Raw genomic sequence first — 21186 nt, 5'->3', positions numbered from 1 at the left:
CTTTCCCCCCTCTCTTTCTCTTTCAGAGTCCCTTTATAGCACTGCTCTGTGTCTGGATCACCTGCCTGCCTCTGCGTTTACATTGCAGCTGCCTACTACTGCTAATACGACTCTCTTGTGCAGCTCTGTGCCATCTGGAGGAAGAGTTGAGGGGGGTAGGGCGTGGTTCTGACTGAGGCACTATCAGGACAGAGCTCACTGATGGTTGGGAGGGTTGTGGTACAAGGAGTTCAGTAGATATTATCAAAACAATAAAAACGTCAAGTCTTCTTAACATCATCATACAAGTGCCTCCTTTAATGGTAATTAAATGTTTGCTTCGAGAAAAACTGTGCAGGCCAGCTGGCGTTGTGGGAACAGCTTTAATGTTAGCCAGGGATCAGGTCTGCACGTGGAGATGAATGGTCATTTAAACTGTAAAGACAGTGAGAGTGGGAGAGCACCGCTGGACGGTCTGACCACCAGATGTCTGCCTACACGAGGAAATGAAGAGTTGGATGTAGTTTAATCTAAGTGAGAGGACAGGACACAGGTGATACTGTATTAGAGAGAAAACACAAGGTGCACATTCTCACAGCCGGCTGGCAGCCAGGAAGGTGATCAAGGACAGAGTTTGACATTCAAACTGCAAAAGGTAGAATCTGCCTTTCTCTCTCTGTATCCCGCGACTGCTCAAAGGGTCGAAGCATAAAGTTATCCTTGCTCTGCTTTGTAGCTGAATTAATTGAGTTTCAGATTTTAGATGTGAACTTCTGTCATCTGTCATTTTTTGTCATGACCACAGTGCTAAGTTAATTTATTGCCATCCTGCTTTTTCTTCATCCTGTTTTAAGACTTCTTGCTTCAACTATTTCCTTTCTGCTTCTATCCACAGTAGATAAAATGTGCCCGACTTTTGTTACAATTCTCTGATGTCTTTTTCGCTCTGTCCCTGTACAGCTACCTGGAGGATGCAGTGATGAATCTAGACCACGGCGACCCCATGACAAGAGATCACATGGCCATCGTGTTGTCCCAGGTTAGACCGAAGCTCTTTGCCTTCATGCAGCAGGATCCCCACAGCCCGCTCAGCAAGAGGGCTCGGCGCCTAATGATGATGCTGCAAGGTCTCGTCAATCACTAGTCCTTTGTTACAAGTGTGTTGCCGAAGTCGTGTCCTCATACTTAGAGATCACGAGTCCATTTTTTGTTCAGTTTGCGAATGTTGAAGAGGAGAAGGCGACCAGGCCAACTTCAACCCACCTTTTTTTCTGAGCTTGTGGATGGGACATGCTGTCGGTTGGAGATGGAAGATGAGACTTCCTGAATGACAGAGTTAGATACCTCCCACTTCTCAAGAAGAAGGTTTCCTCCAGTCCATCTGACACAACCCCGAATCATGCTCTCCCCCGTTCATTCCTCCCCCCTGCTTGACCTGCACCGGTGAAGTAACAAGTTAAATAATAGACACTGTTTTTGTTCTTCGGTTTTTTTTTTCATGGACAGACCTTTACTGCAATACAATAGCGCTATGGACTCTTAAGTTCACTATAGATTCTTCAAACAGGCGTTCTGGTTGGTCTCAGAAATGACAGCTACATAAATAGCATGCTCACTGTCCCTGTCCCCCACACACATCACACCTGACACTCCTCTCATTACTCTTCATCCAAATCTGTGCATAAGACTCAAAGAATGTTTGGCTGAGCGGTCCACAAGACCAATTGTTGCTGTTCCTTTTGTTCTTCTCTGTACCGCTAACCCATCTGACAAACATGTTTCGTTTGGGACACTGATTGAAATATGATGCAGGGTATTGTTCTGAGTAAGAGGAGGAAGGAATGCCACTAAAAGAAGATGTTTTGCTTCAATATGTCGCCTTGTATCTTAGCCTTCAGAGCAAACAGCGGGTTAGGACACCTTTTTGGGTTTTTTTATGACTGACCAGCATTTTTTTTTAGACAGCAAGGCTAATCCTGGCAACTGAAAGAATGCAACACCCAAAGCCATTTCCTGCTGGCTGTTGTTTCCTTTTCAGTTATTTCTTAATGGGTTGGAGATGACATTCTTGCCAGGCCAAATTTTTTTTTTTGTGCTTCGAAGAGGAATCAACACGTTTTGTTTTTACTGAAAGTTAATTGAAATTGTTCCTGTGTTTAGTATTCAGAATGTAAAACATATCTCACCACATTTTTTGCTATCTGGCCTTGTTCTCGCAAATCCTTATAGTTATGTATTCTGAAGGAAAAAAATAAGATTACAAAAAAATGAGAAATTACATTTTTCAAAATGCAACAAATATTTGCAAAAGGGCCTGAAAAGAATTTGCCGGTAAAATTGGAGATGTTTGGTGCCCAGATAAAGTTTGGCAGCCGTCCTAGTGTACAGCTCTGTCCCGTATGTTGATCAGACGCCTCCCCTTGTTTTCTTCTGTATGTCGTTCCCTTTTTTATCGAAACATTTAGCATTTGTAAGACTTGTATACTTGCTTTAAGAGTTGTCAAACTAGTTATAATACATAATACAACACTTCATAAATATAATTGTTACTGATTATGCTATTTTGTCAGAATATTCCAAATAATGTTTGTAAACTTAATGTGCAGTTACTTCTCATAAGCTGTAGGAGGCAGCACTTGGACTGCAGATCTTCACCCTGCTTATCATTTAGGATTCAGAAATCATTCGTGTATAAACAGCATCTGTTTTACCAACCATTGCAAAGCTGCCTTTAGGTTTCCCATGCACTGTCTGATCATCTTAAAGTGTATGATAATTTGTATTCAGCTCATTTACACACATTATGGTTAAATTGCAGGGTGGTCACACTGATTTGCTGATTGTAAAATAAAGTTCTGTTAATTGGACCTCTGTGTTTAGAATCTGTTAGGTTGGATTTGTCTAGCAAGTGCCTTATTGTACTCTTCATGTCTTACTTAAATATGAAAACTCCAATAGCGGTCCCATTTAACTTCTATAAGCATTTAAGTCATTCAGAGGTTATTTGTGGCTGGATCAGAGAGCACAGCCGAAGAGAATCTGTATCATTTGTTTGCAAACATTTGACTACCAAGGCAGTTGATTTGGACAGATATTTGAATGCATGAACCAGAGAGAGAAGTATTATGTTGACTATTAGCACCCTCGCCTTTCAGTTACAGACCCTGGTTTGTTGTCCTGCTCTGAGTGGGAGCTGTGTAAGAAACGTTATTGAGGCTAGTGTGTAACTTACTTTTTTCTCTTTGTTGAGTTCATTTTCCTCTGCTTGGATGGTTCTGTTGTATCTTTTACAGTTTATTTTACCCTAAACATTTTTGGAATAAAAAAAGACTTGTTCAGTTTATCGTGTCTTTATTTTGTTAGAGACTAAGTTAGAACATCGTGATGACTCCCTTAAGATATTTAGAGCCTTGCACTACACACAGGAAGAAATCATTTTCTTGAGTGCTATCATTAAGCGCAATTTTGAGGCAATTAAACCACAGTCATTTTTTTTTCCAATTAAAATGCTACTTTTAAGGGCTCATCCAATATAGATTTTACATTAAGAATTGCATATGAGAAGTTTATAAAACACTTTCCATTATCAGTCTATATGTGGATTAAGGCAGCGTTTCCCAGCCTTCTCCGCATCACACCTACAATAAGCAGTGTCTCGCCGGGGCCCCTGGGTAGTGTTAGCACTTCTATCGGACTGGTTTTACTGGGGTTTTACTTGTACCGGATTTTTAACACAAGTTGTAGAAAGTTGTTTAAGCACTGGCAGATCCAGAAAGTCCTCCAAAGATTCACCGGTCCGACTCAGCTCATCAGGGACTCTGCTATAGACCTTCCTCCTCCTCCTACTCCTCCTCCTCCTCCTCGGCACGGACGCGCCCTCCCCTTCAGCGGAGCGGATGAGAGCACCGTGGATGCTCTCACAGTGGATACAGAGCTGCACGCGGACAGGAGGCTGTGACCAGCACGGAGCGGGACAGTGCGGGCTGCAATTTGTTTTGGAAGAGCCGCTTTGGAATTCCGGTGCGACCCTGAAACTTGTGAGGACGGAGGGCGACTTGTCGGGTCAGCATGGCATCTCTGATGAACTCTGCGTGCCTCCTCTTCTTGCCTGTTGCTCTGCTGTTGAGTAAGTGCACTTGACGGAAATATTTGAGTTATTCTGTGGAAACTTGTGAGCAATGCACAACTTCATCTGCAGTGCTGAGGTTTTTCAGGGGTAGTTTTGGCAGAGAATTACTGTGCGTAAATAGTCGACACAAATGCAGTTCCGGGCTTACTAATAACGCATTTTATTATATATATCGACATTAATTATATTCACTGTACAGTTTGCTGATGGGGACATACTCTAGCCTTGACTCTGCTGTGCACCTGTGCACTGCAAGTTGGAAGGTCCTGTAGTTTCCCACATAAATCTCCAGCAGCCAGCGGAACATGTGTCGCTGCTGTGGAGCGAACCGATCAGGGAACGATAAATCCAATGGCTTAAGGTTGTAAATGCACCAGGAAGATTGTTTGTTTGTGCGTAAGAGTATTTGTTCCTTCATTTGGACACAGGATCGTTACGCGAACTGCGGTTGTGATTTTTTATCCAGTCTCTCTGCATCTTTACACGCGTTCCACTGCATTTAAAACCTCAACTCATCCAGGTGGACTAAAGAGTACAGTGACAGTGCAGCAGTGGTAGGTTCATTCATGTTTAACCGGCAGATGGGAACCTTTCACGTCAAACGGATGTGTGATTCCCACTACATTGCAAGTTATGGTAACTTGCTCATGAATCCAGGGGCGTTTATAGGATTCGGCTACATTGTGGATAAGCCCTGACTTCTGCAGGGAGGTCCTCCCATTTCACAACAGCTGTCATTAAACCTTTTTGAAAATTATTGATACTTTATTATTTCTACAGTAGACAACCCATGCAAATACAATATTTCAATCATTAGCAACTTTATCAAATTAACATGGAACATTAACATGAAATAAAATAGAAATGATGATACATCCAAAGACAAACAACAATCAAATGAGAAATAAATAAATGATAAAAGTGATGTAAGAAATCCTTAAAAGTTTAATGCATTGTTTTAACTTTGATTATTCCACAGTGTACCACTCAGTGGTTTCAATCAAATACTTCAAGAGTTTTCTTTCACTGTTCTTCAGATACATGCCATGCACTGTTCACCTCTCCATCATCTGCTACTATCTCTCTCATTTGTCGCTCTCATCTCTCTCTCAGAAAAAAAACAGCTAAAGGAAAATAAGTCTGCCATGAAATCAAACCTCTCCCCAGCTTAGCAACCTATCTACAATGACCCCTCATGTAACGTTTTTTGTCAGGTTCTCATAGGGACATTTTCAGTTATATTCAAGGCTACTCTGTAAAAGTTCAGGGCTTTGATATCAATGCGAAGTGTTCTAGTATTGTCATGTTGAACTGTCATAACATGGCTGGATTCGATATCGGCAGATTTCTTAAAAAACAAAAGTTTAAATAAAGGCAGCAGAGGTCAGGATATCCTAACTTTCAATAACGTCACTCTTACATCATCAAGGTTACATTTCCAAACTTTAAAAAGCTCCCCCGAGAGCCACAAAGGACACGACAGAGCAGTTTTGTCAGGGTACATAGTACTCTTCATGGCCGGTAAGCTGAACAGGATGTGTAAAGCTGTTGGAGTGACACTTTCAGTGAACCAAAATGGAGCATCTGAAAGTGCAGCGCAAACTACAGAACATTAAAAACCTTCAGCATCATCATCAGTATCATCATAGATCATCATCTGTGCTGCTGCTGCCGTCACAGCAATGAAGATGAGGGATGGATGGGATGGGGCGTCCCATGGGAGTGTGATACCGTGGGAGAAGAGGGAAAAAAAGTCCCACGGATGGAGATAAATGATGAATGAATCACATCTGTCCCCATCCTCTGCTCAGCAGAGTCTCATGAGACTCTGTTCAGCGTTACATCTGAACCTGACCAGGAAACTCCCCTCTGCTACTTCCGCTCCCCTGCTCACTCCCTCTGTCCCTCAACGCTGTCATGTCACTGACACATGGGGAGGATGGCGTGTTATGTAAATGTAGGCTGATATTTTGACATGAAACTATCTTTGTTCTTTTCAAACTGTGTGTGAGAGAGAGTCTACGCTGCTGCATGCTTTGTGTTCATGAGCACTTCTTCATGTCACCTAAAGAAAGGTTTTAATTCTTCAAATTAAAACATGAAAAGTCTTATTATTGCCTTTACTAAACAGAGCCAACATTTGTATGTTTCATACCAGAATACATCAGTGTAGAAATTTTTCCATTCTATCTTATACGTACTCGGTCCCATGGGAGGAATTTGACACATCATTCCAAAAAGCTACACAATCTTTCTCTGAAACCTGAAAGTTTATCAAAAGGAGCATAAGCAGGGGTCCAATGCAGAAAAGTAGCAGTTTAATCTGCTCAATATATGTGCACAAATACAGGCACTTGGGCTGGCAGTTGTGCAGGATTTTCAGAGAGGATTGCTCTCACGTTTTTCCAGAGATAAGGAACAGATCTGACTCCTGCTACTCTACGAGCAGGCACCTAGTTCATTGTGACAATGCAAGCATGCTAACATGCAGGGCTTGACATTAACTTTTTTGCTCACCAGCCACTGTGGCTAGTGGTTTTCACTAGCCACAATTTTTTTTTCTTCACCTTGTCACAGCCATACGTCCTACAGTCAGCACAGCTACATTATTTTCTTTGTTGGATCATTATCGGCCAATCTCCACCTGACCTTTTGGTCTTTTCTTTTTCTTTGTCTCTTTTTCATTTTCGGTTTCATCAAGTTTTCTCTTCCGTGTCATCTCCTGACCGGGCTTTGTTACACTTATGTGCAACCAACAAGCAACAGATGAGCAAACGCAAGGCAATACTGTGTGCAGGTAGTGCTCATATGCAAATGAACACGGAGCCTCATTCACCTTTATAAGACTTGAAAAAACATCATATAATACAAAAAACTGTGATGCAGACTCAAAGCACAGAGGGAGGGAGCGGATGAGTACGGACTGAAGTGATGACGTGAAACTTTGTTTGATGATGAAGCCTGACGCCTGTGTTCATCAGTGAAATATATGAAGTACACAGCATATGGACATATGACAGCATGTGGAGAGTTCATACTTTATAGTAGCATATCTGTGCGCAGAAATACGGACAGATTGCGATGTTATTGAGCCAGGTAGAAAGACAGATCTGTGTCATATCTCCTCCTCCCTGCGGCGCATGATAAACTACGCGTGGATCACCTCCGGTTCATTTCATTCACAACCTGTGGATGTAGTTACTTTATTAAGATGACTGTTCACGGACATACGGGGACAGATCGCGACCCTGTTTAGTCAGGGGCAGAGTATGAGAACCACATACAGATCGGTGTCATCACTGCGCTGCATGATTATAAACTGCTCACTGCTGGATCACATGATTATAAACTCTGATAAACTGATGATAGATCACACTCTGGATCATCTCTCTCTCTCCGTGCTGTCTCTCCCTCTCGTCGGTTTCGGATCGTCCTGTATTAAAAACTTTAAAGCAGTCTCCTTACTGAAGAAAAATAGAAAACCACAGGCCAGAGTGGCTAGTGAGATGTCAAGCCCTGCTAACATGCATATTGAGCAGGTGGGATGTTTGCCATGGTTGCCCACCATTTGGAGTGTTAGCAGCCCAGGATTTGCTAGCTAGCACTAAACAGGAAAATGTTTAAAATGTTAGAAATCCGCTGCTTTATGTGGGGGTTCATGTTACTCGCACTGTAAATACTTATTAACTTACTGTCTGGATGAAACAAACAAGATATAAGTTATTAGCTTGTAAGCTTTTAAGGGCTGGTAGGCACGTTTTGTTACCTTTGGACAGCATGAGCAGGCTAGCTGTTTGCCCTGTTTCACTTTTCATGCTAATCTAAGCTAAGTGGTTACTGGCACCACCGACATATTCACTGTAAAGACACGAGTGATAGCAGGGCCTTATCACCCTCTCAACAAGAAGAAAGCCACTAAGTGTATTTCACAGAATGTAAAATTCGTATTTGACAGTATCTCAGAGAAGTCGTTTTGAAAGCTCTTCACTGATTGGATCAGCTGTCTGTAAATCGCTCCCTTTTCTGCTCAAAGCGAGCAAGTATCAGCACCAGGGACGAGGAGCGGTGTCCCCTGGGTGCAGGTCTCTGCTTTGCATCATCAGCGCCCCAATAATCACATTAAAGCAGTCCAAAGGCGAGAGGGAGATTATATTTGGCTTTTAATTGTTCTCCCCAGGAAACACTCACTAACCTCCCTCTCTCTATTGTCCTCTCTCTTCTTCTCAGTTGGTTGACTGCAGTGTTTTCAGGGTTTTTCTTTCACTTTGTTTTTAAACTGCAGCACAGACACATGAAATGGGAGATTCCTCATTAAAATAACTTTGAAAGTCTCACCATAAATTGCCTGTGCTTCCCCTCCTCTGTACTCAGCCCCCCTCTTTCCTAACCATCCGATTCACAAAGATCACAGTCTGTACGGCTAAACACACACAGCAGCATCCAACATCCTGCACACTTCTTTCTGTCCTCTCCTTGCTTCCCTTCCCTCTGCTGCTTCCTTCACCCCCCTCTCCTCTCCTTACTTACTTCTAGAAAACCTCATTTCCTCGTTTCTCTTACTCCTCGTGCCTCTGCAGTCATTTTTTATCTCAAGCCATCCCTCCATTGCGCCTCTTCTTTTTTTTTAATCTTAACTTCTTCCATCTTTCATCTCTCTGCTTCTGTTTCTTTCATCATTTCCTTCTAAACTTTATTTCACTCCTCTCCGTCCTCGCTTCATCTTTTTCATCAGGGATTCACAAATATTGATCAATCTGATAGCGAGAATCCTGCGTCACATGTTTCAAATCAAAGCGAAGCTGCTTCACTTCCAGGATTTTTTTTATAGAAGGACTTAAGAGTCCTCATGGGGAAAGATATTCATATCTCATGGGCTGCATTGCTGGACTGACATGTGATCACAAGTGAGGAAACATCACAGCAATGATTTCTTTTGCACCAAAGAGGGAGTGAAATGAGAAGGCTGGCAAATATTTACTCTCATTCACGTCATTGTGATGGATGATTTGAAGGTGTGTGTACTTTGTGTCTGAGCTTGGACTGTGTTCATGACTGTGTTTGACCTGAACGTTTGCAATAGAAACAGTGCTATTCTAATGCAGGTTGAGTTTTACTAATTCTACTATAAGCCAGTCACCTTGTTGTGTCCAACTCTCCAGACTGCAGATTGCTCTGCTCAGTATTCAGTAATTACTTACATCAAACCAGTGACATCATGTTTTGCTAATGAGTGCATGGCTGTTTGGCTGGACTCAACCTTTGATGATGACACATCCCAGTAAAGAAGTGATCTAAGCTGTGGAACAGGATGTTGATGATATTTTTAACTTCGCAGCATGATTAGCAAACTGGCACACAGGCTGCATGATAACTGTAGCATAATCACAAGTAAGGTTTGAAATTGCGCTTCTCTAACATTATTTATTCTTCAACTTTGCTAGAGCTCAGTTAAACATGCCTCAGCCTGGATGAAATACTGCATTTACATGTATGTAGGCAGATATTAGACGATTAAGAGAAATCATTTAAGTGGACGAGAGGAGAACTGTTCAGTTAGGAAAGGCGGGAAAATATGCCTAATCTTTTTAGATGGTCTTGTACCGCTTTGCCACCAAAATGACTGCGTTGACGCAGGTTTTTCAGACCTGGGAAGACCTGCTTATAGATGCCAGATGTCTGTGTGCCAGAGACAGGGTTAGTAAACAGTGAAGATGTTACAGGGGTTAGGTCTTTATAATATCTATTACTCAGTCTATTTATTAAACTCAGTGCCGACAAATTTGGAAGCGCTGCTTGGACGGAGACGGGTTGAATTTGGAGCTCACAAGGAGTCGCAGAGATTACCAACAGAGCTTAGCATGACGCCCAGAAAGGAAGCGGAGATTAGCGTGTCGACACTGGTTTTGTGTTCCCATCAACACCGATCGGAGCCGAGGCGATAATTACTCGGGTCTTCTGCAGAGTCATTTGACCCGGGTCTGAATGCCGATTGTAACCTTTCCCATTATGCAAAAAAGCCGGGTGTTAGCGGGTTTTTTTGACCAGTTGTAAAGCGGCTTTGTTTTCATACTTTTTGGAAGCCAAAATCGTAATGGAAAATAACATTTCACTAACCAGTCAGCTGTCACTGGCAACATTACATTTCATATTAAGACAGCTTGAGGTGTGTGCTGTGTCCTTACATAATAAAACTAAGCAGATTGCAGCATTCTCCAGCTCTACCTCCCATTCACCATAGTTGGAGAGTGATGAACGACATGAACTTAAAGAAGCACTTCACTGGATGTTCAACTTCATTCAAATTTGCAAAGTGAGTAAAGTAAATAAATTACTTTTTTGCCTTTTCTTGTAGTTAACTACAAAAAAACTACAAACAACTTTGAACTGTTAAAGGAGAGGGATTTTTTTTTATTGTATTCTTCTCTGTAACTGAATCCCCTCTGACCAGCTTTTCTTTAATCCTGACAACTGTGAAGGCATGCCCACGGCACTACCACAGATCTTTGTTTATTACATGTGCAAAGGAAAAGGCTGGAAAACACCTGAAATCCTCTGTGGCAGCATCTTGAAGATTGTGCAGTAAGCATTAAAACGTCCAATGAAAGCACTGCATTTCCCATACATCATAAAGACTTTGATTTAACGAGTGAACCTTATTTACATTGTGCTGTTTACAGCGTCTAGATGCATTGCCAACTCACATTAAAACAAGCTACGCAGGACGGTCTAATGATTTTCAATTACAAAAGTTCAGTCAGTCAGAAATAGGCTGGTTTTAATCATAAAATATTAAATACAGACACCAAAGACCCAACATTGGACACTAAATTTAGGCTTTATTGCCAAGGTTTTTCTCCTAGGGGGCATGACCCTGGACCACCAAGCTGGTTACTGTGTCCTACCTAACACCTTTTTAAGGACCTGCATCCCACCCTCTCTGCAGCAGCCGAGCGAGTGCAGGGGCAGAGTGGTTGTTTAGTTGATCATGTTAGTTTAGTCTGCCTGACTCATTGATACTACTGACATCATGTCTCTTTTAGTGATGACATGGCTACAAAAATATTCTACTGTACGTTTTATTCTACATGTTGGAGTCAGGGTTAGGATAAGGCTCTTCCACCCTGCTTTAAACTGAAATCAACTACTGCTTACGCAAACAAGCAGGGGGTACTGCTAAAAACTTAAAAAGATCCATGTACAAACAATCTGTCATTGGCTCTTCAACTATCTAAGGCAACACTTGATTCTTACACCAACAAACAGACTGAGCACTTACACAACTACAGTACCTACACACACTTGCACACATTTATGTCAATTCCTTTTATCGCCACCCTCCCCTTAATCTCCTTCAGGGGGATCGTTGCTGTAGGTATTTGTGTGCATTTAAGCAAAAGCTGACAGTTTGTGTGAGAACGTGTCCAATAAAGAAAGAAATTGGCTTAATACCATTTAAACAAGCTTTGCGTGTGTGTGTGTGTGTGTGTGTGTGTGTCAAGGCTCTTCTAACAAATGCTCAGTAATGAATTACCAGCAGAGCATGACTCTCTTCTCCTAATCCCTCAGCTACACTGAGCATGAATATTCATACACACACACACACACACACACACACACACACACACACACACACACACACACACACACACTTACAGTTAAAGTCGCTGTATCGCATGCACCCACACATATACTGTATGAAGGAGTCACTGTCCTTTACTGTAATCAGGGCATATTAATTCATCTCCTGTTCTCACTGTGTGGTCATGGGAGTTTTGTATGTGTGCGTGTGTGTGTTTGTCGCAGTGTGTGTGTGTGTGTGTTGGCATGTAGCTCCCAAAACCAAAGTTTTAGACAGATTACATGCATGCACACACACATACCTCACTCCACATTGTGAGGAGGAGGATATAGAGAGGTTACTGGCAAACAGGACACTGGGTGTCCAAGGTCAGCGGAGCTCTTGTCCTTTATTCGACACACGGACACACAGACACACACACAATCCGCACGCATTAATACACAATTCCATAGGGACAGACTGCAGAGAGCTTTAGCTTTTACCCTGAAAGAAGCACGACGCAAAGAGCAAAGTGAAAAAAGAAATGTAGTTTACAGGAACAAAATGCAGGAGAGATGTAGGAGATGTGTTATGGAGGTGAGTTAGAGAGGCAGAGGGCAAGTGGAGAGGGAGGACAGAGAGAATAAGGCGGAGAGAAGAATGGAGACGCAGAGCAAGATCAGGACCTGTATTTATCAGGCCTGTCAGAAAAAGGCAGACCATCATGGATCACTGACCCGAGCCTCCGGACAATTCAATTTGATAAGATCTGAAGCCGACAAAAGAGATGTGCAAAAGCTCGAAAGTCTGGAAACTGTGAATAAAACCCACCAAGGAGAAACAGGCATGGAGAGGAAAAGGAGAGAAAGTGTACATAGAAAAGCTGAAGTTTTCTGAAGGACGACTAAACAGCTCGGTTTCCCATTCAGATTCAGGGAAGATGTCTTTGATTACATAAGCAGTGCAAACAGAGACAAGGGAGCATACAACAACCGATAATGCCGTCATTTGTCAAACTGTAATCAGGCATTCCTTTAAATGGGCTGAAAATGTGATAAAGCCTGTTATTGTAATAAATGGTCAAGTTATGTAGCATCTCTAGATGGATAATGTTCTCATCTAATGCCTGTTGGGCAGGGCATTACCAAGCGATACTGCAGTGAGCCGCTAATGTAAAAAGGCCCTGAGCAAGAACAGACTGTTTTCCCCTGCAGTTCATTAGTGCACTTAATGCACAGTGTACTGTATATGGTTTCACAGCTGCAACAATGGATTTTTGTCCACTTTGGGACAACAGATGCAGCTGTAAACACAACACTGACGTATTAGCACCTTTAAGCAATTTGTTAGACCTAATGAGTAAACAAACAGTTGCCTATTTAACAATCCAACAGACGGAATAACATTTGCATTCATTTAGAGCCGAGAACTATTTCACTGCTCGTAAACTTAGAGAGAACAAGGCGCCGAACAGGTCCAATGCATCTATTTAATATGAACATGGTTTAATCCCAGAGCTTCTTATTGCATTTAAGAGAAAACTACACATTTCTGTCTTGCACTTCTGCATCGTATTCTGAGTACAATGATTTTTTCAGAGGTATTTACCTCATTGGAACCCCACAACAACAGATAATCAGATGTAATTCAACTGAATAGTTAAAGATAGGATTTTTTTTGCTTTGTTTAAGTGAACCAGAAAATGAGATAAGCACAAGTCTCACATTCAAGCACAGTACAAATCTGGATGTTGTTAGCCTAGCTTAGCAAAAAAGGCTGGAAGCACGGAGACAGTTACTGCTGACTCACATTGCCTGGCTGGGCAGTCTGTTAGTTGCAGAACTTTGTGATGATCATTTTAGTGTGCAGATTAACAGGTAAGAGTCTTCACACTCAGGTTCTGTTCAAGATCTGCTGCAGCGCTGAAAATCTAGAGAGAATAGGAGGCTTGCCTCTTTTTACTGTAAGGCCTCAAACAGCCCCCCAAAAATGATAACAGTGAGACAGTGAAAATGATATGTGGACAGCAATATTGACATCACACCTTTTACTACAGTTTTAATGGGGTTATCTGTAGAATATGTCCCTGACATGAAAAAAAAAACAGGTCTGTATCTGTTTCTAAATTTCTGTTCAACTTAAAATCTGTGCTGAAATGAGATCATAGAGCTCAACAGCAGCGCTGCTGCCTGTGTGAACATCCCAACGCTACAACCTGCAGCAGTTCAGCCAGCCAGCCGTCACACGCTGCTCAGGCAGGCTGTGTGAAAGAGCAGTTTGTGTGTCTCTGTTCAAAGTTTAAATACAAAGACACACTGTGTAAATTATTGCAGAAAGCAGCTTTGAACGGGCCCTTGTGCCTTTGTGGACGTCAGGTCGCAGTGCAGCAGTGTCCCTGTTACAGGACACCGACTGGTGGACGGGGCTGCATTTTGGACACAGTACGACGGAGTTAAATGCCCCATCCTGTATCACTTCCTGTTGCCCGTAGGTAGCTCTATGACTGTAACGGAATATTTTTAAATAGATGTTTCCAGGTTTGGACTTTTATCATGCATGGGCAGATCAGAGCATGTACAGGGGAGATACAAAGTACTTTCCTTATAATGGCAATACATGGGAATATCGTGTGCCTCCACATTCACACTGTTTGCCGAAAGACAAAACACACGCTGACACGTTTTGAGGTGGATTAAATACATTTCCCAGTGTGCCAGGTTTTGTGAGTTTTTAGGCACCAGCAGCCCGTCAACGTCAACTTTTTCTGGTGTAACACACAATTTTTAATCAGTCTTTTATGACCACATATTGGGGGCATTTGCTTAACCAGCGTGAAGGAGTACATGAAAGTTGTCGTAACAACATATCGCTTCCTGTTTCCTGTAGGTGGCGCTATGACTATGAAGAACATTGGCACACAGATGTGTTGAGGCCTTCACTATTATCAAACATGTGACATTTGGGGCAGATTGAACATTGTGCATAAGACTTACAACAACTTCCTTTTTGATGGTTTGGTACGCTGCAATGGCCACGCCCTTCAACGAAAACTCAAGACTAGATCACTGTCTTTTCCTCACATTAACGAGCACTGAGGTCGAGTTTGTTTGAGTCTGACCCCAGGAAATGGCCAATTATACAACTTGAATTGAACACAATCAATACTGCTTGATTGCTTCGTAGGGGGCGCTATGGAGCCTTTGTGCAACATCCATGTACCTGACCCATATCAACTGAAAATTTTCACCACTTCTGTGAAAAGTTTTGTTTTACTACAGCCCCTCAAATATTTAGCCCCTAAAAAATGCAATTTACTTTGGTAAAGAAAAGTCTAAGGAACAACAGGGTTCAGTGCTCAGGCTCCAATTAGTGAGCTTTATATGTTGGTAGGTTTTTCTTTCTCTCTCCCTCTTTTCTCTAATTGGAAGAGTCGGACCGGTTGTTTACCAACGGTTTCAGTCTTTATACTAAGCTAGGCAAATCGTCCCCTTTCTCTGGCTGCATACTGTGCAAAAAAATATTTCCCAAAACATTGAATCATTTTGTTAAGATGACTCATATTACTGACTTGTATGAAGCCACTCAGCTTTTGCTGTCTCCTGAGCAATTTGGTAATTTAAAGTCTCTGTCTTTTGTTTTTGTTTGTCTGGACCCGGCTAAAGATGAGGAAGGAAGATGTTTGAATAAATGTGCAAAACGTGCAAGGATATGAACTGACACGGGCATTAAAAAAAGATGTGCATGCCTCGGCGGATGAGCATGCCACACAGGCCTCCATGTACCTGGATTTGTTTTTAAGCGCTTGCATGCATGAACGCCTGTGTGTCTGTGGGATGGAGGGAAAGGTGAAGTGGAGAGGGCCCAGGTCTGTGGCTACAGGGAGGAGGGCTTTGAGGCTTACAAGAAAGAACACAATCGACCGCAGACTACTTCAGAAACCAGACAGACTAAACCAAAGTAAAGAGAAAAGCAAGCCAACAGGAAAATCAAACCAAAGCCATCAAAGATGTGAAGGTTGAAGACGACACATTTGTCTGTCTGCCTTAGTTGTTCACAACTGAGTCAACCTACACAGACGTTCAGACACATATAGTTGTTGTGGAAGAGGAACTAAACAACTTGTAACCTTTACATAACCTGAACCTTTAAGAACTTGCAACGCTTTGGTGCTCAGTTCTTTTCCTTTGTATTTGATAAAGCTTTAGAAATACATGTCTGTAAGAGTTAAACGGAGAAGTCTGGTCCTTGATTTCTTCGTAATCTGTTTTGAGTTTCCTCATCCTCTCTCCCACCTTTTAAACAAGTCAGTTCTCTGAAAGAAAAAGTTTATCCCTTGGCAACAATTATAATTTCCTAGAGATGATTTCAGCACCCTCAGTGATAGTGACAACTTATTAACAAGGTCTTGGGCATCATCATTCCATTATGCACTAACCATTATTCTACCTATAAAATGCTATTTTATATATATATATATGTGTTGTAGTAATATTTGCTTTGGCGTGACTCATTTGTAGGAGCAGTCTGATTCAACAGCACCTTGTTAATATATCTGCTATGTTGTCTTACCTCCTGAGCAGAGTACAAATTAAGCATTAAGAACTCCTGTAACCTCAAACTGTGCAGAGAATAGGAGGGGAAAAAGCAGAACCTGTAGGTGCCGAGTCTGGCCAGTGAGTGGCACAGGAAATCTGTTTGGGTCTTCATGAGGTACGTTAGATTGATGCTGGACACTTGGTTACACAATGATTACATGCAAACTGGACCGGTAATACAAGACAAAATATTAGCACAGTCCATTCAATATGACTGAATGGCACAATATCACAAATCATATACATTTAAATCAAGAACAATCAGGATGGAAAAGAATAATATAATTTAATAAAAGATCTGACAGAACAAGCAGGAGAGATGAGGAAACGTGAGTAGGCTTTACACCCTTCTCAGAAACACAACAGAAGAGAAAGTGGTGTATCCGTTCACATTGAGTAGATACAGAAGTCAGTCACTAATAAGCCAGTTTACCTCGACCCGTCATGCAATCAGATACTGCTTTCTAATTATCTCCACCGGGTGTAAGTCTGGAGTGGATCAAGCTTTTATTTTTGCATGTTTTCTGCAAGTTCGTGCGTGCGTGTGTGTGTATTTGTCTGTCAGTAGGGATCCAATCTCGCACACTACTCGACCACTCAGCCTAATATTTTATGTGCACATTAATGTCTGAATGCAACAACCTCTCGTGCTTGCGCTGATTAACAATCTTTGAAATACACAATTTATAGATTGTTTAAAATGTAACTGACTGCTGATTAACATGGTGCTACCCCATGAATCATTACAGACTGTAGTAATGTTAAGCAGCATTACTAGCTCCTTTACAGAGATTTGTTGCCACAGCTGTGCGATTTTTGAGTGTATTGAAAATATGAAAAGCAAACATTTATATTTTTTGCGTAACCCTTTTTCCTTGAGCCTTTTTTTTTGAGTAATTTATTATCACACTGCAACCTTTTTCCTGCTCTCTGTGTCAGGGCTGACACACACACACACACACACACACACACACGGAGCAAAGTCAGCAGAGCAGAGAAGCCGCTGTGAAGACATTAAAGTGAACTTGGTGAAGATATCTCATGATTAGTCGACTGTGCTCCTTACTGTAAACCAGTGCAATACAAGCCTAAATATGTAAACATGTAGTAAAGCCATATTTCTATCTTTCACATCCACCACCGCTATGTTAACACAAGCACAGCACTCTAGCAGGGGCAATACCTAATTGTTACAAATAAGCTTAAAGAAAAGCTGTTGTGTTACACTTTTTAACTCAGTTTGCTGCGTATCTGAACTTAACTAAGCTGCTGGCTGAGACATCCAGCCGTACCTGCAGGCAGGGGATCACATCAGCAGAGAGAGGACACAGTGTTTTAATGTGTGGATTATTTATTCTGTTGACATTTTTCCACTTGTTTAATGACAATTATTGAATGTATATTTTCTCTGCTGTTGAACTGCTCCTGAAACAAGTTTAGTTTTGCAAATGCTTTGATCAAGTGGCACAGCCAAAGGTTCACTAATAACTGCAGTACTCTGAAATGTAAATGTGAATCCATTTAATACATGTAGTAGCACATGCACAAACAGAGCTAATTATCTGCTGTGAGTTGAGGCACAGAATTTAAAAAGGTCGTGCAATAATTAACACACATATAGGTTTTCAGTTCTATAAGGATACATAACAACACACGTCACGTTGAGCCCCAGAGACAGGAAGTGGAGGATTACATTTCCACGTTGTGTAAATGAGAGGATGTTAGCTTCCTGTTTGTGTATTGGTGTGTGAGTAAATGTGGCCATCATGGACTAGAGGTAAAGCTTCAGACCTAAGGAGTCAAGTTTCATCCTTTTAAGTGTGAGGAGATTTGAATTGAACTCAGTGACAGCAAATCTCAAACTGTTCTGTTCTTAGTTTCAATAATGAGATGGATATTATTTTTGTTTTGTTTACCCCGAGCTGCTGTCCTCTGGGAGATGATTTGTGCTGGACTACATGAATAAAACTGACTTGAATCAGCGTAAAGATGAAGACTAATGTCTAAAGCAGAACAGTCACTGCAGTGTAAGTTCTTTCAGGCAGCGGGGGAAGGTTGTTCCTGGTGTTTGTTGCCACGTAAACCGAGCATCTTGATTGTGCTTTTGCTTACACTGTTGGTGAATTGTTAACCAGATCTTACTTACTGCTTCCCATGTGGTTGTGGATGGATTGTTGAAAACAGATTTATATTATTTGGTCAATAAAAAAAAACAAACACTTGCATCCACAAAAATGACTATGAGAAAAGCTTCATGTAACTGTTAGTGGACTGATCGTACAGTAGTTTCCATTTTTCTTGTCAGCTTCAAGTGTGATCGGACACAGGTGCGGACAGGCTGTGCACAGGGCGTAAACAAGTCCTTTTTTAAATTAATCATCATCAACAAGGTCAATATCATCATCATCATCATCATCATCATCATCATGGATATCCTCATAGACATCAACACTATCCTCAATATCATCATCATCAATAGCATCAATATCATTAAGGTCAGAGGTCATAAAGAACTGGGTCTTTAGCTTCTTCTTAAAGGTGAAAGGGACTCTGTGGACCGAATGGAGTTTGGTAACTCATTCCACAACCGGGGGTCTACAGAGGAGAAGAGTCTAGTTAGCAACTTAGGGCCCTGTTGTGATGGGAGAACCAGGTGCCTTTCATTGGCAGAGCATAGTGGGAGCAGGAGAGAGTGTAGACCTGGATGAGAACATGCAAACTCCATTCAGAAAGGCCTCCTACTTCCATACCGGGATTTAAACGAGGAACATTCTAGCTGTGAGGCGACGGTGCTAACCACTGTTTAGACCTTGTTAAGTTTAATTTAAGGTTAAAAACAGTAGGAATTTAAATGTGTGTTTATATACATGATATAGCAGGAAGTATGTTCAATTAAGACATGAGAAATTTGTCTCTTTTTCTGAGTTTGTTTCCAATTTGTAAATGATCAGATTTTCAGTGACATTATTGATGAAAAAGAAGAAGAGCTGAAACCACTCAGGATCCTTTATTGTGTCTGTTAAGATTGACTTTGCACTCATTTGCTTTCAGGAAAATAACATTTTCAGTAAAAACTTTCAAAGGAAGTTTGTACATTAGGTGGAGAGTGTGCAGAACGTCCAGACATGTGCTGTGTATCATTTGTTCTCCGGGTTTTAAAACTTCCATATATAACACAACTGATAATGGCCATGTTCTCAGCAACAGACACTGAGGCTGCCTGGATCCAATTAAAAAGGACTTTACAAAGAACTTTGACCAAATAACAGGCTTACATTTGGCAACAGAAGAGCAGTGAGAACAGGCAAACAAGTCCCATGGGGCAAGGCAGGTAGGCAGCTCAGGAAAAGACGGCCAAAACACAGGCAGCAGAACATGTACGGCTTACAGGATCAGACAGAAACAGCATACAGTACGGGCAGGTGTGGCTTAAATGAAGCGGCGTAAGGCAACCTTAACAGGGAAGTTACACAGTAATGCTGGGGCTTGGGTAAAGAAAGATGTCTTATTTTTATTTATATAACTTGCAAGGCTTTGTCCACAGAAGACCTCGTCATGTGACAGTAAAATAAAGAAGAACAGGTGTGAATATTAAAATGAAATGGCTGACTTCCATTAAGCTGCATCAGTTCCATGTCACTGCCATAGCTACTTGTACACTTGAATAGAGCCACAGGCATTGTTTCTATGACACGTGAAAAAAATCTGCTGCTCCTTTGCCCTTTCATTCACCACCCCCTGTAGAATAGACACATAACACTGAACGCTATAATGAGCAGTCAACTGAGATTAGCCCAACTTATAAATGATTGTTTTGTGTAATCACTGACAAGTGTGGAGTTGTATAATAGTGTTTTTTTAAAGTTGTAAAATTGCATTGTGGGATTGCTAACAGTGTACAAGCCATGTAGGCTACACCTTTTTGTTGTTTTGTTGTGTCACACTGTGATCCCACACTGGTTAGCAACTTTTCTGACACAGCCTTCGTGTAAATATACCAAGCATCAACATTCATAATGATTTTAAATGACGCAAATGATGTTAAATGAATGTTTTCTTCCTAAACCTTATATGTTGATAGTGTGAAGCACAGACTCTGAACTGTGTTTAAAGCCCTGTTTGTGAGTTCTCCTGTCTATGAATCCCACGAGACGCTGCAAGGTGTGTGTGTGTTCGCCCGTCTCCATGGGTCTTTACACACATAAAAAACTGTGTGTGTGTGTGTGTGTGTTTGCTTGTCTCTGTGTGTGTGTGCAGGTGCTCCCTTGTGTGTTGTGCGTCTGGGGAGTGAGGTGCTAACAGTGATAAGTTACAGCTGCAGCTTCAGGTGCTGAAGTCAATAAAAGCTCATTAACTCAACAAGGGGGTCAGTGGCTCCGTCCACCACAATATACCTCCCACTTTGTCTTCTTCACAGGGGAGAGCGCTGTGTGTAAGAGGGGCTGCGTTTTTCTTTGCGTATGCATGGATGTTGCCGCTCGATCGATTGAACTGCACGGTTCATTTCCTCTGACTTTATAAAGAGAGGGAGGGAGGAAGTGGAAGTCGGAGAGTGGAAAGGAACAAATGAAACAGAACAACAACAATAACGCAATCAATAATAACAGGGACTATGACAGAATTGATCATAGTAATTGACATTCATTTTAAAAGCATTTCAAAAGTCTATTATTGGACCCCCCCTCACACCCCCTTTAATTTGAGCCAAAACCAAACAGTAAAGTTGCATGTATTAATAAATCTTGTGAGTGCAGTGTTAAAAAAAACTTGTACTACAATAACAAGTAATGCCAGGTAATAATAATGAAAAATTATTATTGCTATTAAGTGAATTGGATTACTTTTTTATAAACTAATGACAGGCTTTGAGTTAATTGGCAAAGTTTTAGTTTTAAACCATTTATGACTTGCAATATTTATTGTTC

At 41.5% G+C, this 21186-nt stretch overlaps 2 protein-coding genes across 3 annotated transcripts in view; both read left to right on the top strand.

Annotated features, from left to right (window-relative positions):
- Positions 1-3310, top strand: part of edc4 (enhancer of mRNA decapping 4) — a 29367-nt gene extending 26057 nt beyond the window's left edge. For both annotated transcript variants that reach the window (XM_069687057.1, XM_069687056.1), the window contains exon 30: positions 940-3310. In XM_069687057.1, coding sequence (XP_069543158.1) covers positions 940-1123 — 184 coding nt within the window. In that variant the 3' untranslated portion in view covers positions 1124-3310. The remainder of the gene's footprint in view (positions 1-939) is intronic.
- A 264-nt stretch (positions 3311-3574) lies between these two features.
- The window catches only part of nrn1la (neuritin 1-like a), a 66688-nt gene continuing 49076 nt past the window's right edge, over positions 3575-21186 (top strand). The window contains 3 exon segments of the mRNA XM_069686140.1: positions 3575-3933; positions 3982-4034; positions 4037-4105. Coding sequence (XP_069542241.1) covers positions 3575-3933; positions 3982-4034; positions 4037-4105 — 481 coding nt within the window.

The sequence above is a fragment of the Semicossyphus pulcher genome, unplaced genomic scaffold (genome assembly GCF_022749685.1).
Source record: "Semicossyphus pulcher isolate SPU_LCO1_2020_fin unplaced genomic scaffold, fSemPul1.0.p SCAF_8, whole genome shotgun sequence".
NCBI lineage: Eukaryota > Metazoa > Chordata > Actinopteri > Labriformes > Labridae > Semicossyphus > Semicossyphus pulcher.
Note: the sequence above shows the minus strand (reverse complement) of the source record. Positions and strands in the feature narration are given on the sequence as shown.